The 15,739-nt window shown below is 49.3% G+C and overlaps 1 protein-coding gene across 2 annotated transcripts in view; it reads left to right on the plus strand.

The window, feature by feature from the left end:
• Positions 1-1,567: 1,567 nt before the first annotated feature.
• SETD1A (SET domain containing 1A) overlaps positions 1,568-15,739 on the plus strand; it is a 24,079-nt gene continuing 9,907 nt past the window's right edge. The window contains exons 1-13 of one of the 2 annotated variants that reach the window (XM_023516713.1): positions 1,568-1,727; positions 2,056-2,220; positions 2,436-2,531; positions 4,668-4,938; positions 6,317-6,438; positions 6,677-6,906; positions 7,188-8,037; positions 8,195-8,980; positions 9,731-9,907; positions 10,043-10,130; positions 11,429-11,586; positions 11,709-11,796; positions 13,850-14,191. In XM_023516713.1, coding sequence (XP_023372481.1) covers positions 2,071-2,220; positions 2,436-2,531; positions 4,668-4,938; positions 6,317-6,438; positions 6,677-6,906; positions 7,188-8,037; positions 8,195-8,980; positions 9,731-9,907; positions 10,043-10,130; positions 11,429-11,586; positions 11,709-11,796; positions 13,850-14,191 — 3,358 coding nt within the window. In that variant the 5' untranslated portion in view covers positions 1,568-1,727; positions 2,056-2,070. Of the gene's footprint in view, positions 1,728-1,898; positions 2,221-2,435; positions 2,532-4,667; positions 4,939-6,316; positions 6,439-6,676; positions 6,907-7,187; positions 8,038-8,194; positions 8,981-9,730; positions 9,908-10,042; positions 10,131-11,428; positions 11,587-11,708; positions 11,797-13,849; positions 14,192-15,739 lie in introns of those variants that run through there. The other variant, XM_012808934.2, reaches the window with a different exon arrangement.

The following is a 15,739-nucleotide window of genomic DNA, read 5'->3' on the forward strand; positions in this document are numbered from 1 at the left end:
GCTGAGGGACTTGTAGGAGTGCCATTTTCCCCAGACGCCAGAGTGCCTACGTCCACAAGGAATAAAAAGGGTGTCCAGTTTTCAGGTGACCTAAACAAGGTTCCAGGGGTACGCATGGGCTGGTGCTGCCCTCATGTGGCGGGATCCGGTGAGCACAGAAAGCATCACCTGAAGAGTGAGCATTGGGACTAGGATTCCCGGAAAACAGACCAGCCCACTCCAGTTCCTGTAGGACCGTTTTTTTTGCGGACCCCTTTAAAAGGCTTGTAGGCCCCACTAGGTTTATCAGAGAACCTTGAGACAGGCCCGGAGTTAACTTCTCTAATGGTGGGTTGAGTATGGCAAAATGGGGCACCTTCGAAAGGCCTCAGTCGCCCTATCTGTCAAATGGGCATCTTAAACAGCTGGAGGGCCAAGGAGGATAACGGGAAGGAAATGCTCCTTGCATATATGATAGGCCGGGCAAATGCCTGAGTCATCGCTCTGGCTAGCATTTTTCCACCTCTCCCATCCCGCCCCAGCTACGGTGGGTTCTGCGGGAGGACCCCACCTTGCCCGGCTCCACACATTCTGACCACGCCCCTCTGCGCGCAACGCCTTGGCCCCGCCCACCGCACGATCCGCAGATTCGACAAGCTAGCTCTACCTTGGAATTACTCGGAAGCCTCCATACTCGGCTGAAAATTTTCATCGCACTCCAAGAGGCGTTATAGGCTGTAGTTAATTCCCCAGGGGACAGAAGTAGCATGTCCTCTGACTTATGCTACTAAGAAAAACAGCCAGAAAAAGTGGCTGACTGAGCCAACAGGGCTTGGCTAGCCAGGCGTTACTTTCTTGACTCTACCAAGGCGGATGAAAAGAGGCAACAGCTGAGGCCAGGCACAGTGGCGAATCTGCAGCCTCTCAGACCTTTGGCCGCGCAAGGAAGAGGCAGGGAAGAAGAGCAAAGGAGAGCGCATCCTGTCTACCGATTCGCCCCGCCCGCCTGACGAATCTGCGTCTATTCAACGCGCCGCTCAAACCTCTCCAGCTCTGGCTCGCCTCCTCCCCCTCCGGCCCGCCCCCTTTTCCTCAGGGACTAGTCGCAGCTTTCGTCGCCGCCGATTCGTCACGAACCGCAAGGCAGAACAGCTGGATCGTTGGGGTGAAGCCCACTCTCCGGGGGATGCGACCAATCTCCAGGCTCCCTTGGCTGCAACTCCCAAGCCTTGCAGGGCGCCGGCCGAGGCGAGGCCGCTACCCTCGGCCCCGTGGTTCTCCCGAAGGCTCCTGTGGCGAAAGTGCGAATGCAGACGTTGTGCCCGCTGGGCCTCGCGCAGGTGGCGGTGGTGTTTGGTGCGCGCGCCGGGGAGGTGGTGGTGGGGGGGGCGCCGCCGCCGCCACCGCTGCGGGGCCGGGTCTCGCGCCGCCGCCGCCGCCTCGCGCCACTGAGGTGCCGCGCGGGGTGGGGGGAGGGGGAGCCGCTCGCCGCTCGCGGGTGAGTGGGGCTGCGGCGCGCGTGCGCGGAGACTGGAGGGGCAGAACGCGCCGGGGCGGGAGGAGAGGGCAGCGGCGCGCGTTCACCCACCCCCCCGTTCGGATTCGGGGCCGAAGCCGGGTCTCGGGCTCGGTCTCGCGGTGTTTCCAACGCCCCGTAGAGGTGCCACCTTTCGGCCGGAGGATCGGGGCGCGGGGACTGGCGCGGGTGTGTGGGAGCGAGAGCCGGGCTTGGCCCGGGCCGCTGGCCGGTGAGGAGGCGGGAGGGGGCGGGGCCTGGCAGGGGGCGGGGGAGGGGTTTTGCGCTGAGGCCAAGTGGGGCGCGCTCTAGGGAGAGCGGGAAGGTAAGGGGGCGCGAGATGGGCCTGGGGGCCTGAGGGGAGAGTTGGGAAGTGGAGAGAGAATGGGTTGTTGTGGTTAAAGTGAGGGTCCTTAGGGCAAAATTTGGAGAGCCTTGGGTCATGGTGAGGTGTGGAAACTGGAGTGATGAGAACCTGGAATCTGGGCTAGCCAATGAGGGACAGCAAGGGACTCAGGCCTAAGTCATGAGTCCCCTTGGTGTCCCTCTTTTTCTAACAGTGTAAATGAGCAAAGATGGATCAGGAAGGCGGGGGAGATGGGCAGAAGGCCCCGAGCTTCCAGTGGCGGAACTATAAGCTCATCGTGGATCCTGCCTTGGACCCTGCCTTGCGCAGGCCTTCTCAAAAGGTGTACCGCTACGATGGAGTCCACTTCAGTGTCAACGTGAGTGTCCCAGGCCTTTCCTTGACCTCTAGGGAACCCCAGGCTCCTCTCTTGTCTGTTACTCATTTCAGCACCTAGAATGTCCATAACCTGTCTTCTTGGAAGTGGGCAATTCACCCTGGCTCTTCTGCATGTGGATCTCAAAATGGGCTTCTTAGGAAGTAACAACCTGATTTCAACCTAAGCTATCTTTCTGTCTTTGCTTTCTGTTCTAGGATTCAAAATACATACCAGTTGAAGACCTCCAAGATCCCCGTTGCCATGTCAGGTCCAAAAACAGAGACTTTTCCCTCCCAGTCCCTAAGTTTAAGGTAGGTATCTGCTGGTCTCCTGGTGTGGTGGCTCTTGGAGGTTGTGGAAGATCCATTCTGGCATCATAGCCTTATAAAGGGAGGGTTCCATTGAAAGGGTTACAGCCAGATCTAACAGCCTCTGAGGCTGTGAGACTTAAGTTGTTCTGGACAGGAGGTACACTTTATCTTCTAGATTGGTATAAGTGAGGTGTGCCAAATGTATCCTTTGTGGTAGGGGGATTGACTTCTTGAAGGATGAGGTAAAGACAGATTAGCTGCATGTACTTATCACTGTGTATTTCTAGACAGTGCCCCGTTTCCCAATAATTAAGGGGAGTGACAGGGTCACTGCCTTCTTGGAGACTTCTGTTCCTCACCTCTCTCCTGATGATGTTATCCTTCATCCTATTTCCTCCTAGGGTTCCCATTATCCTAGCTTAAAAATGATACTCATCAGGCCTTAACTGGGCCTAGAAAGTGGATGGTTCGTAGTTTCTTTCATTCATTATTTTTCCTTTCTGAATAGTTTACAGGGTTGCATCACCCTTCTTTTTATTACTTTGCATACTTTCCTTGGATAATCTCTTTTATGCTCGTAGCTTTATATATGATCTAAATGACTGCAAAATACCTTTTTCTGGCCAGCATCTGTCTCTTGAACTCTAGGCTTCTGTGCCCGGTAGAGACATAGCTCCATTTAGAGGCCTCACAGACATCTCAGATTCAGGAGATTTAGAATAAATTATTTTTACCTCCTTAATCTCACTCTTCCTTTCATTTATCTTTTGCTAGCAAGTGGCAACACCATTTACTTAGCTACACAGTCTGGAAAGTTGGGAGTCATCCTGTGATTCGCCTCCTTTCTCCATCCTTTTCTCTCCTATAGTCTGTCACCAAGTTCTGCTGATTCTTAATTTCCTCTTTATGCTAATCTTCCTATTCCCATTGCTATCTCCTTAATGAAGACCCAGTATTCATTTCACTTGGTTTCTTTGCTTTCACTCTCCCCTGTATTTCATGTTCCTCTCTACTGTCATTTCTCTTTGACTTATTGGTCTTACTTATTTTAACTTTTGTTTCTGAGTCCACATTTTGGGGCATTGGCACATATGGTTATTAATCTTGCCAAGGCTTTGCCTTGACAGCACACACCTATGTTATGTCCATGTCATATGCTTTGCAGTTTTTAGAAAACGCCAAGTTGTGGGCAGCACCTGCAGCTCAAAGGAGTAGGGCACTGGCCCCATGTACTGGAGGTGGCGAGTTCAAACCCAGCCCCAGCCAAAAAAAAACAAAACGCCAAGTTGTTTTATAGTTCCATGTCGTAGAATTCCTTGTTATTTTGGTAAACTCCTGTTGATCTTAAAAGCCCAGTAAGAATGACATCATCTTTATGAATCTTTCCCTGACTCTACTCTGCAAAGGTTTCCTTCTCTGGGCTCCCAAACAGCCTATCTATACCTCTGCTTACACTGTGTCATGACATGATAGTGTGTGTCTGTCTTGTTTACTTTTCTGAACAGATATCTCTTCTTTCAATCTTTGTATTTCCAGCACCCAGTTCGTGGTAGTCTCTGAATAAAAGTTGAGCTAGTGAATTATTTCCCTTCAACCAGTTCCTTCCTTGTGTGTTTATTGTTGCTGTTATTTGAGAGACTCTTGTTAATTGGGCTGGAGTGCAGTGGCATCTTCATAGCTCACTGCAACCTCAAACTCCTGGGCTCAAGCAGTTTTCCTGTGTCAGTCTCCCAAGTACCTGGGATTACAGGTGCCCACAACCATACCTGGCTAGTTTTTGTATTTTTAGTCTTATTTGGTATGGTCTTGAACTCCTGAGCTCAAGTGATTCTCCTACTTTGTCCTCTCAGAGTGCTAGGATTAAAGATGTGAGCCACTGCGCCCAGCCCTTCCATGTACGTTTGTTCCTTTGTTTTGTATATTTTTGTTCCCAGGTATTGCCACCATTCTGTGGTAGAAGAATTCAGGGAAGAGAGGGTTTGAGACTGATGTGTCTATTATTGTGGCCCCCTTCTCTTGCTACTCAGTTTCCTAGACCTCTTTCTTTTGACCTCATGGAACTTGCTCAAGTTTTCCAGAGGGCAAAATAAGATGGTCATTATTGAGACCCCAGACCAATTCCTGTCCTTTTCACAGCTGGATGAGTTCTATATCGGACAGATTCCACTAAAGGAAGTAACTTTCGCAAGGCTGAATGACAACGTGCGGGAGACCTTCCTGAAGGATATGTGCCGAAAGTATGGTGAGGTAGAAGAGGTAGAAATCCTTCTTCACCCCCGTACTCGCAAGCACTTGGGCCTGGCCCGTGTGCTCTTCACCAGCACTCGGGGCGCCAAAGAAACGGTCAAAAACCTCCACCTTACCTCTGTCATGGGCAACATCATCCATGCTCAGCTTGACATCAAAGGTAAGGGCTCCCCTGCCTGCTGCACAAGGTTGTTCTCCAGCAGAGAATATAACAAATGCCTGTTGGCATCAGGCAGGTGACCAGGTTCATAATTCCTTAATCTAGAATTCTTAAGGTAGGATATGTTTCTGAAATCAGAATTTTTCAAATTTTTAGAGAAAATGGATTTTCTGTAGATTTTGTGTGTGTGTGTTAATCTCCAGCAGGGTCAGGTAACACCCTATAATCCAGCATATAACTATATTTGTAAAAAGTTAAAGGGTCAGGTGAGGTAGAATGAAGTAGTAAATCAGGTCACATTTTGACACCAAATTCTCAGAAATAACTACGTTTTCAGTTTTCTTGGTTTTGAAATTTTAAGTAGAAAATTAGGGACCTGGCTGGGCACAGTGGCTGACACATGTAGTCCTAGTACTCTGGGAGGCTGAGGCAGGTCAATTGCTTGAGTTCAGGAGTTCATAAGACCAGCCTGAGTAAGAGTGAGAACTCATCTCTACTGAAAATAGAAAAAACTAGCTGAGTGTAGTGGTGGGTACCTGTAGTCCCAGCTACTTGGGAGGCTGAGGCAAGAGAATCTCTTGAGCCCAAGAATTTAAGGTTGCTGTGAGCTATGATGATTCTGTGGCACTCTACCCAGGATAACAAGAGTGAGACTCTGTCTCAAAAAAAGAAAAAGAAAATTAGGTACCCATAAAGACAAGGGAAACAATCTAGGCTTCTGTGTTAAGGAGTGATAGGGAGGAGTGAGATTTGTGGTGAACTATAGATTACAACACCGTCTAAAGGAGGCATCTGTTAGTTGACACAAGCCAGTTTGCAAGGAATGGGACTAACATTTCTCAAATTTGATTTTTGAAAGAAAAACCAGAAATTTAGGTACTTGTGTGAAATCTCATGGTTTTTAAGTATCTCTCCCCCCAACACCTGAGATTTTTTTTTAACTTAATATATGGTGTGAATAAAACACAGTTGTACTGGATTTAGTCCTCAGGCTGCCATTCTGCAACTTTCTGTTTGTAGGAACATGGTGGATTTAGCATCAGACCACTGGGGTTTGAATTCTAGTCTTCCCAAAGGCCGATTCTGTGACTTTGTTTAGGTCACTTTTCTTTGAGCCTATGGAATAGGCTTCTTTCTCATGGTACTATCTAACATTGTAAAATATGTGGAAATGTTTTTATAAATTGTGAAGTATCAGAAAATATGTTGTTTGTAGTAGTTAAAGAGGTAGAGATATGAAGTAGATGATCCCAAAGGTAGAGATAAGTTGGGAGAACTGAAACCCAAGACTCCAACAAATAGTAGGAAACTTAAGATCTGAAAAAGAAATGAGGAAGGAATTATTTTTTCCATCTAACTACTGGTGTTCTCTTTCCAGGACAACAACGAATGAAGTACTATGAACTAATTGTGAATGGCTCCTACACCCCTCAAACTGTGCCCACTGGGGGCAAGGCTCTGAGCGAGAAGTTCCAGGGTTCTGGTGCAGGCACTGAGACGGTGAGAAGCATGTGGCTGCTACAGCCCTAGCTATGTGCTCATGGTGCCTGGGTGCCAGGAGCAGGAGCAGTCTTTGGGTGGTTCCAGACTTCACTGTTAAGCATAGGAAGAGTCAAGAAAAGATGGCTAGATGCTTTCAAGAGACAGGGAAGTAGGAGTCTTGGTTTGGGGAGGGGCAGGTTTTCAAAAAGTTCTTGATCTTTTTTTCCTTTCTTCTTGCTCTGTGCCTTTCCTCTAGACTGAATCCCGCCGCCGCTCTTCCTCTGACACGGCTGCATACCCAGCAGGCACTGCTGTGGTGGGCACCCCTGGCAATGGCACCCCCTGCTCCCAGGACACAAGCTTCTCTAGCAGCCGGCAAGATACCCCATCTTCCTTTGGCCAGTTCACCCCTCAGTCCTCCCAAGGAACCCCCTACACGTCTCGGGGCAGCACCCCCTACTCTCAGGACTCCGCCTACTCCAGCAGGTACAGAGCAGACTCCATGTGGTGCACCAGCCATCAGAGTTAGAGCTGTCACTGGGAAGAAGCAGCCCAAAGTCTCACCAAGAGGGAGTTGGAAAAAATTTTTCCCTGTTTCTCTGTGGGTTCAGCCAAATTGCTGTCCTCAGGGAACTCACTAGTTAGGACCCACCATTTAATTCTCTTGAGGGCAGTGTAGAGGGGCTTTGGATGCCGTCTGTGCACAAGAATGTTCAGGTTCCGTCACATACAGATCAGACCAACTAACTGCCACACTTCTTCTTCAGCACTACTTCAACCTCCTTCAAGCCCCGGCGGTCAGAGAACAGCTACCAAGATTCCTTTTCCCGCCGCCATTTCTCTGCATCTTCGGCCTCCACAACCACCTCTACCACCATCTCAGCCACCACTACAGCCACCTCTGCATCCTCTTCCTCTTCTTCCTCATTGTCTTCATCATCCTCGTCGTCCTCTTCCTCATCATCTTCTCAGTTTCGTGGTTCTGACTCCAACTACCCAGCATATTATGAAAGCTGGAATCGCTACCAGCGCCATACTTCCTACCCACCCCGGCGGGCAGCTCGAGAGGAGCCTCCTGGGGCCACTTTTGCTGAAAACACAACTGAGCGTTTCCCACCTTCCTACACCTCCTACTTGCCCCCTGAGCCTATCCGGCCCGCCGACCAGGACTACCGGCCTCCTGCCTCAGAGGCTCCACCCCCAGAACCTCCAGAACCTGGTGGAGGCGGGGGTGGTGGGGGCCCTAGCCCTGAGAGAGAAGAAGCTAGGACGTCTCCCCGCCCAGCCTCACCTGCCCGGTCGGGTTCCCCAGCCCCAGAGACCACCAATGAGAGTGTGCCCTTTGCTCAGCACAGCAGCTTGGATTCCCGCATTGAAATGCTGCTGAAGGAGCAGCGCTCCAAGTTTTCTTTCCTGGCCTCTGACACAGAGGAGGAAGAAGAGAATAACAGTACAGGCCCTGGGACTAGAGACACAGGGATTGAGGTGCCTTCTGGGTCAGGTCATGGGCCCTGCACTCCCCCTCCGGCCCCAGCTAATTTTGAGGATGTGGCTCCTGCAGGGAGTGGAGAACCAGGGGCTACCCAGGAGTCTCCCAAGGCCAATGGACAGAACCAGGTGAGGTTGGGGTCAGCCAGAGGAGGAACTTGGGCTCTGGGAGGTAGGGTAGGGCTCTGGGGGGAAGGGAAGGGAACCCGATGAGAAACCTGGGGTTTGAGGAAAAGCCCAGGGAGCAATCAAAAGCTTTCTGTGACCTATCTCTACACCCCTACAGGCTTCTCCATGTTCTTCTGGCGAGGACATGGAGATCTCCGATGATGACAGGGGTGGCTCACCCCCTCCAGCCCCAACACCCCCTCAGCAGCCGCCACCCCCTCCTCCTCCCCCTCCTCCTCCCCCTCCTTACCTGGCTTCCCTTCCCCTTGCTTATCCTCCCCACCAACCTGCCTACCTCCTCCCACCCCGACCTGATGGGCCACCACCACCCGAGTACCCCCCACCTCCTCCACCACCACCCCACATCTATGACTTTGTGAACTCCCTGGAACTTATGGATCGACTTGGGGCTCAGTGGGGAGGGATGCCCATGTCCTTCCAGATGCAGACACAGATGTTAACTCGGCTCCACCAGCTGCGTCAGGGCAAAGGATTGACTGCTGCCTCAGCTGGTCCCCCTGGCGGGGCCTTTGGGGAGGCCTTCCTCCCATTCCCACCCCCCCAAGAAACAGCCTATGGTTTGCCCTATGCTCTATATACACAAGGGCAAGAAGGCCGAGGGGTATACTCCCGGGAGGCCTACCACCTGCCTTTGCCCATGGCAGCCGAGCCCCTGCCCTCCTCCTCAGTCTTGGGAGAAGAGGCCCGGCTGCCTCCCAGGGAGGAAACAGAGCTGGCAGAGGGCAAGGCCCTACCATCAGCAGGCACTGTAGGCCGTGTGCTGGCCACCCTAGTCCAAGAGATGAAGAGCATCATGCAGCGAGACCTCAACCGCAAGATGGTGGAGAATGTGGCCTTTGGAGCCTTTGACCAGTGGTGGGAAAGCAAGGAAGAGAAGGCCAAGGTGAGGCCAGTGTCTGAGGCTGGGGAGGCATGGGTCTCCTGTAGGTGGCCCAGGTCAGAGGAGAGAAATGATTGAGGCAAGTGGGAAGTGAGAGTGTGGGTCTTCAAAGGAGCACCCTGGCTGGGCAAGGGAGTTGGCAAAACAATAGCAGATGAGCATGGGCATAAGAGACCAGAGCTTTGTCTTGGTTCCGTTGCTTATTTTTGGTGTACAGGGCTCTTAAATACCTTGGGTTTCATTTTCTTTCTTTCTTTCTTTCTTTTTTTTTTTTTAAATTAAGAGAGTCTCACTTTGTTAACCTTGGTAGAGTGCTATGGCATCACAGCTCACAGCAACCTCCAGTTCTTGGGCTTAGGTGATTCTCTTGCCTCAGCCTCCCGAGTGGGACTACAGGCTGCCCACCACAACGCCTGGCTATTTTTTGCTGCAGTTTGACCAGGGCCGGGTTTGAACCCACCACCCTCAGTATATGGGGCTGGCGCCCTACTCACTGAGCCACAGGTGCCACCCGGGCTTCGTTTTTTTCATTTTGCCATTTGTGAAATAAGAATAGTAGCTGTTTGATAAAGTTGTTGGGCTAAACGAGCAGACTTAAGAAAAAGCATATGTAGGGGCTGGTGTAGGTATGACAGAGATGTCATGTGGAAGACCAAGTAGACATACTTCTGTATTCCTGGAGTCTAGAAGTAGTTCTCAGGAGGGAATGCCTGGGTTCTGGGTCCTGGGGCTCAGTCCCCCTGCTGCCTGCAGCCATTCCAGAATGCAGCCAAACAGCAAGCCAAGGAAGAGGATAAAGAGAAGACAAAGCTCAAAGACCCTGGCCTGCTATCCCTCGTAGACTGGGCCAAAAGTGGAGGTACCACAGGCATCGAGGCCTTCGCCTTTGGCTCAGGGCTGCGAGGGGCCCTGCGGCTGCCTTCATTCAAGGTACCCAGAACTGTGGTCTTGCCCAGTAGGGTGGGGAAAGGGGAGAAGAGGTCCCATTCATTGGAGTATGGGTTGTTAGGAACCATGAATATTTGAGTTCCAAAATGCCTCTATTTTTATCCCCCCATCCCCTAGGTAAAGCGGAAAGAGCCATCAGAGATTTCAGAGGCCAGTGAGGAAAAGCGGCCCCGGCCCTCTACTCCAGCTGAAGAAGATGAAGATGGTGAGGGGGAGGTCAGGCGGAAGGAGAAAGAGGGTGGCTATGTAGATTTTGATAGGAAGGCAGGAGTCAGAGTGAAGAGGTTAGGGTTTCTTGAGGACAAGAAGCCTAGTGGAGATTTTGTTATGGAGTTCATATAAAGCAGTCAGAAAGGCATGAGAAACATCAGATAGGGTCATCCATGCATTTTAATTGTGGTTCTTACTCTAGCATGCTGTCGAAAGTTTTCTGGCTTGACACCTATAGCACAGTGGTTATGGTGCCAGCCACTATGCACCAAGGCTAACAGGTTCAAGCCCAGCCTGGGCCTTCTAAACAACAGTGACAACTGCAACAAGAAAATAGCTGGATGCTGTGGTGGGTGCCCATAGTCCCAACTACTTGGGAGGCTGAGGCAAGAGAATTGCTTAAGCCCAAGAAAGAATTTGAGGTTGCTGTGAGCTGTGACGCCATGGCACTCTACCCAGGGTGACATAGTGAAACTCTGTCTCAAAAAAAAAGAAAAAGAAAGTTTTCTGTGTCTTGGGGTTTTTTGCTGTTGCTTTGTTTTGAGATAGAGTCTCACTCTGTCACCCTGAGTAGAGTGCCATGACATCATAGCTCAGCAACCTCAAACTCTTGGGCTCAAGAGATCTTCTTGCCTCGGCTTCCTAAGAAGCTCGGACTATAGGTGCAGTTACAACACCTAGCTAGTTTTCCTGTTTTTAGTAGAGATGTGTTTTTACTCTTGCTCAGGCTGAAACTCCTGAACTCAAGCAATCCTCCTACCTTGGCCTTCCAGAGCGCTAGGATTATAGGTGTGAGCCACTGCGCCCAGCCTGTGTCTTGGTTTTTACACCTGCGAATTGGAAATAATTTCAGTATCTAGAATCACAGGATTTCAAGGTTAAACAAGTCATCTCCCAAAGTTTACCATCTAAACTAAAGTTTAATGGTCCTAGTTTATCTAAGTCTGAACTGTTGATTGACAGCATACATGGCTGGGACACTTTTTTATTGAGTCAGATCCACTCCTCTGGAGAAATATTGGCCTTATCACTCTTTTCTTGTGCTAATCATAACAAGTCTCTTTATGAATCATAACAGTTCTCTTCTACCCAACCCAGAAAATGATGAATGATAATAGGGGTGGGATGTGTTTAAAATTGTGTAAAATGTCAGGTATTTGTGTTTCTCTGCTAAACTTTAGCTTCTTGTCTATGAAATGACACCCTGGTGTATGTAAAGATCCTTGCATGGGGTCATAGAATGGTAACTTATTATTGATAGTAAATTGCCCTGACCACTACTCGCTGGCCTAGACCCTGAGCGAGAGAAGGAGGCTGGGGAGCCAGGACGTCCAGGGACCAAGCCTCCAAAGCGAGATGAAGAGCGAGGCAAGACCCAAGGCAAGCACCGCAAGTCTTTTGCCCTGGACAGTGAAGGGGAGGAAGCATCCCAGGAGTCCTCCTCAGAGAAGGTAAGTGGCCAGGGTACTAGGTCTCTGCCCCAATAGGCAGCTTCTCTCTGGGCTGAGCCTAGTGCCTTGTGGAGGACCAGTTGCCCTTTTCCCATTAGTCCTCATTTGTCCTTTGTCTTAAGGATGATGAGGATGATGAGGAAGACGAAGAAGATGAAGAGAGAGAGGAAGCTGTGGATACCACTAAGAAGGAGACAGAAGCATCAGATGGTGAGCACAGATACTTGAATAGAGTTCTGTCTTGGGGAGAAAGGGATTTGGCCACCTGGCAAACCCTTTGCTGAGCCCACATAACATTCCTGCTAGGAGCACCTTTGCCCTCAGCAAGAGCAGGTATTAAGCCACATCTTTTGGAACCTTTGGCTCCTTAGAAACAATAACCCCAGTACTCAAAATGCTTTCTTCAGTTCCCCTTCTGCTGAAACATATTTCCCTGAGGACAGCCTAGCAGAGCCTATTTATTTTCCTAACGCCTTGAGATTAGGGGTATATATTCCCCTACTGCCCCTTCGATGTGACCAGGCTTTCCCTCTCATTTCTGCCTTTGAGTACTATTCCTTTAAGCCCAGCCACCAAGTTGTGCCTCCCCTTTCCCTCCTCACAGCTGCCATCACCAGCCACTCTTCTGTTCTTCAGTTGAACACCACTTCAGTTGTTCCTCCACATTCATTAAGGTCTTGGGTACATAGTTTAGTCTTTTCGTTCATTTGTTTGGAGTATATATTGAGCCCCTCCTTTGTGCCAGGTTCTCTTATAGGTATTTGGGATATAGCAATGACCAAGACAGACAATGGTTCCTACTCTTGCAGAGCTGGTTTGGTAGAGGGAGGAGGCTTGACAAATGAGGGAACAAATAGTATTGCTTCAGAGAAAGATAAAATAGGTTAATGGGGTAAGGAGAGGGGGCTGAGGGATAAATGTACTGTTTTCTGCACGGTGGTCAAGGAATAGCTCTGGGAAGTGCCATTGCAGCAAGAGCCAGGATGATGAGAGTGGTGATCTGAGGGCAGGGTTGTTTGTTAAGAAAGAGAGCTGCCCACTCCTACACATCCACTTGATCACCAATTGATCACCAGTTCCTGTTTTGCCTCCTGAATGCTGCTTGAATTTATCACCCCCTTTGTTCTTGCTATGCTGCCTTTCTCACTTAGATTCTTAACAGCTGTCTTGACTGATCTCCATCTCTTTTTCCAGCTTTCTCCCTCTTTTCCAGTCCATTTTCCAAACCGCTGATAATAATTCTTTTCTAAAATCCACACCTGACCCTGTAACCTCCCTTCATAAAGTTTTTGCTAGCTCCCTATTTTCCACAAAATGACACCTTAGCCTGACACTTGTAGGCCATTTATAATCTAGCCCCTGCTTCTCTGTTCAGCTCCATCTCACCATCCTCCAGTCCCCTTCCCAGCCACCACCACCTTTTAGTCTACCCAATTATATTTCTCAAAGACTGTGACTGAGGCCATGTGCGGTGGCTCACTCCTATAATCCTAGCACTCAGGAAAGCCAAGGCAGAAGGATCTTTTGAGCTCAGGAGTTTGAGAACAGCCTGAGCAAGAGCAAGACCCTGTCTCTACTAAAAATAGAAAAATTAGCTGGGCATTTATGGCACATGCCTGTAGTCCAGTGACTTGGGAGACTGAGGCAAGAGGATTGCTTGAACCCAGGAGTTTGATTTGAGGTTGCAGTGAGCTAAACTGATGCCACGGCACTCTAGCCTGGGCAACAGAGTGAGACTATCTCAAAAAGGAAAAAAAAGGACTATGAAATTCTTAGGTTTCTTAGACCTTTTCCATATCTCTCAGAGGTATAGAGCATATAATGTTTTAAAGCTTATTTTGCCTCAGAATCCTTTTTCGCAGTCCTTCGTCCAGACTGTGTCTGTAACACCTGCTTTGGGAAAAGCTCTGGTAGTCAGAACACACTGATTGGCAGTGTCCAAGTCTCCATTATCTTAGGCCTTTGACATCCCTGCTTAGCCCCCATGTCTGTGTGTCCCTTTGTCCTTCCTGATATCTGCAACTCCTCAGGGAGCCTGCCCTTCAGGCAGACACCAAGGCTCTCTCTGCATTACTCTCAACCCCTCATGCTGATGTTTGTCATACTGTGAACAGGTTGTTTGCTTATCCATCCCTTTGATATTTGGGACTTCCCAGTACCTAGCAGAGGCTAACATCCACAGCAGTGAGTCAGTGAATGAACCCATGGCTTGACCAAGTGAGGGTCTGCCCACCTCGCCTGATTGCTCCTTCTGGATTTCCAGGCGAGGATGAGGAAAGCGATTCGTCCTCCAAATGTTCTCTGTATGCTGACTCAGATGGTGAAAATGATAGCACATCGGACTCCGAGAGCTGCAGTTCTTCTAGCTCCTCATCTTCCTCCTCCTCGTCCTCTTCGTCCTCCTCATCCTCTTCTTCATCTGAATCATCTTCTGAAGATGAAGAGGAAGAGAAGCAGCCAGCAGCCATTCCCTCAGCCTCACCACCCCCCAGAGAAGTCCCAGCACCAGTGCCGGCGCCTGTGGAAGAGTCTGAGCCAGAGAGAGTTGCAGGCTCCCCAGTCACACCCCTGTCCGAACAGGAGAAGTCTCCAGCAAGACCTGCAGGTGGGTGGTACATACAAAGAAAAAGTCACTGTCTCCTGTCACTCCCTCCCCAAAGGGTTTATGGGCTGAAACGCTCCAACTGCGCTGCTGTAGTGGTTTACAGAGCCAGACCAAGGTATTTGGGCTGCTAAAATGAAACTGGATGGTCTTCTCACAAATTAGTTAAGGAGTAAACTCCCAATTTAATAAATTCCTCCTCCTCATTTTTCTTGAGCCTATTCCTTTATGCACAGGTATCCATGCAGGCTATTCAATGGGCAGATAGGCAGAAAGAACAACGTTAACTGAGAACTTAGTACTGTCTTTCCTTTCCTTTGTGGATTTGTATGTTCAGTTATAGCACATACACATTTATCCTGCTGAGTGAACAGCTCATTCAGGCAGTAGATTTTTATTGAGTACTCACCACAGCCAAACAGTAGATGCATGGGATATGATGGTGTGCCCAGCACACACTGTTCTCACTCTAGTGAAACTTACTGTCTGCAGAGAGAGACAGTTTAGTTGAGTCATAAATACATAAGTAAAATGTGTAATTACAAACTGATGAGCAGAGGAAGGGAAAGTACAGGACACTTAGAACCTGAGCACATCTGTAGGCAGGGGAGAGGGAGAGATTAGCATGTGCAAAGGCCCAACGGCAAGGGAAATGGCAAGTTGGAAGCCATTTCTGGAAGAAAGCTAATCCTCCAGAAGGTTAAGAGGGCTGAGAATGAAAGGGAGCTGGGATGGCTGAAGCTGGCGAAGTAGACAAGGGCTAGGCCATGCCAAACAAGTAGGTCACGTTAGAAATTTGGTCTTTATCTTGAAAGCAGTAAGAAACATGATCAGATTGTGTCTTGAAAAGATGCAGTTCAAGGAAAGCTTGGCAAGGGGCTTGAGAGGATACAAGGTGATTATTAATGAGGCTTTTGCAGTAAGTGAAGCAAACTGGTGGTAGTTTGGACTAAGGTGTCCTACAATAGAATTAAATAAGTCAGTTTTTAAGATATGCTTCAGACATGTGTATGGCATCTTAGGAAATCTGCTTAAACATTGTTTGAAAATCTGTGGTCTGAAGTAGGATCACAGGACATCCTCCTAGTGCTGGTGTGCTCTGCTTAGGTCAAGTCCTGTGAGAAGAGGATTTAAGGCTCCCTCATACCTCAGGTGACTCTCCAGCATCTTTTGGGTCCATTAGGTAGCAAAAGAGCCTGTGTGGTCATGGGCAGGTTAGAGGGTATCAGTCTTAGTACTCTTTCATTCTCAGTGGTGGGGAGGGGGGAAGGGGACATGGCCATATTTGCATTTCAGAAAGACTGTTCTGAGAGATTTGGAAGAGGTGAGGAGGGAAATGGGGTGACATTTAGGAGCTTTGAAGGGGTGTTGCTAAGATACAAAGGCATGAACCAAACAAGGTGGTTGTAATGAGGTTCAGGGGAGTGGGATAGGAATGAGTATGAAGAGTTTAGAGAAATTTAGGAAACAAAAAGACTTGGTTAAACTGCCTACCAGGAAGGAGAACCAGGATTAAGAAATAAACTGTTGGCTCGGCGCCTATAGCTCAAC

Source organism: Otolemur garnettii, unplaced genomic scaffold (genome assembly GCF_000181295.1).
Source record: "Otolemur garnettii isolate 467f Iridium unplaced genomic scaffold, OtoGar3 scaffold00096, whole genome shotgun sequence".
Classification (NCBI taxonomy): Eukaryota; Metazoa; Chordata; class Mammalia; order Primates; family Galagidae; genus Otolemur; species Otolemur garnettii.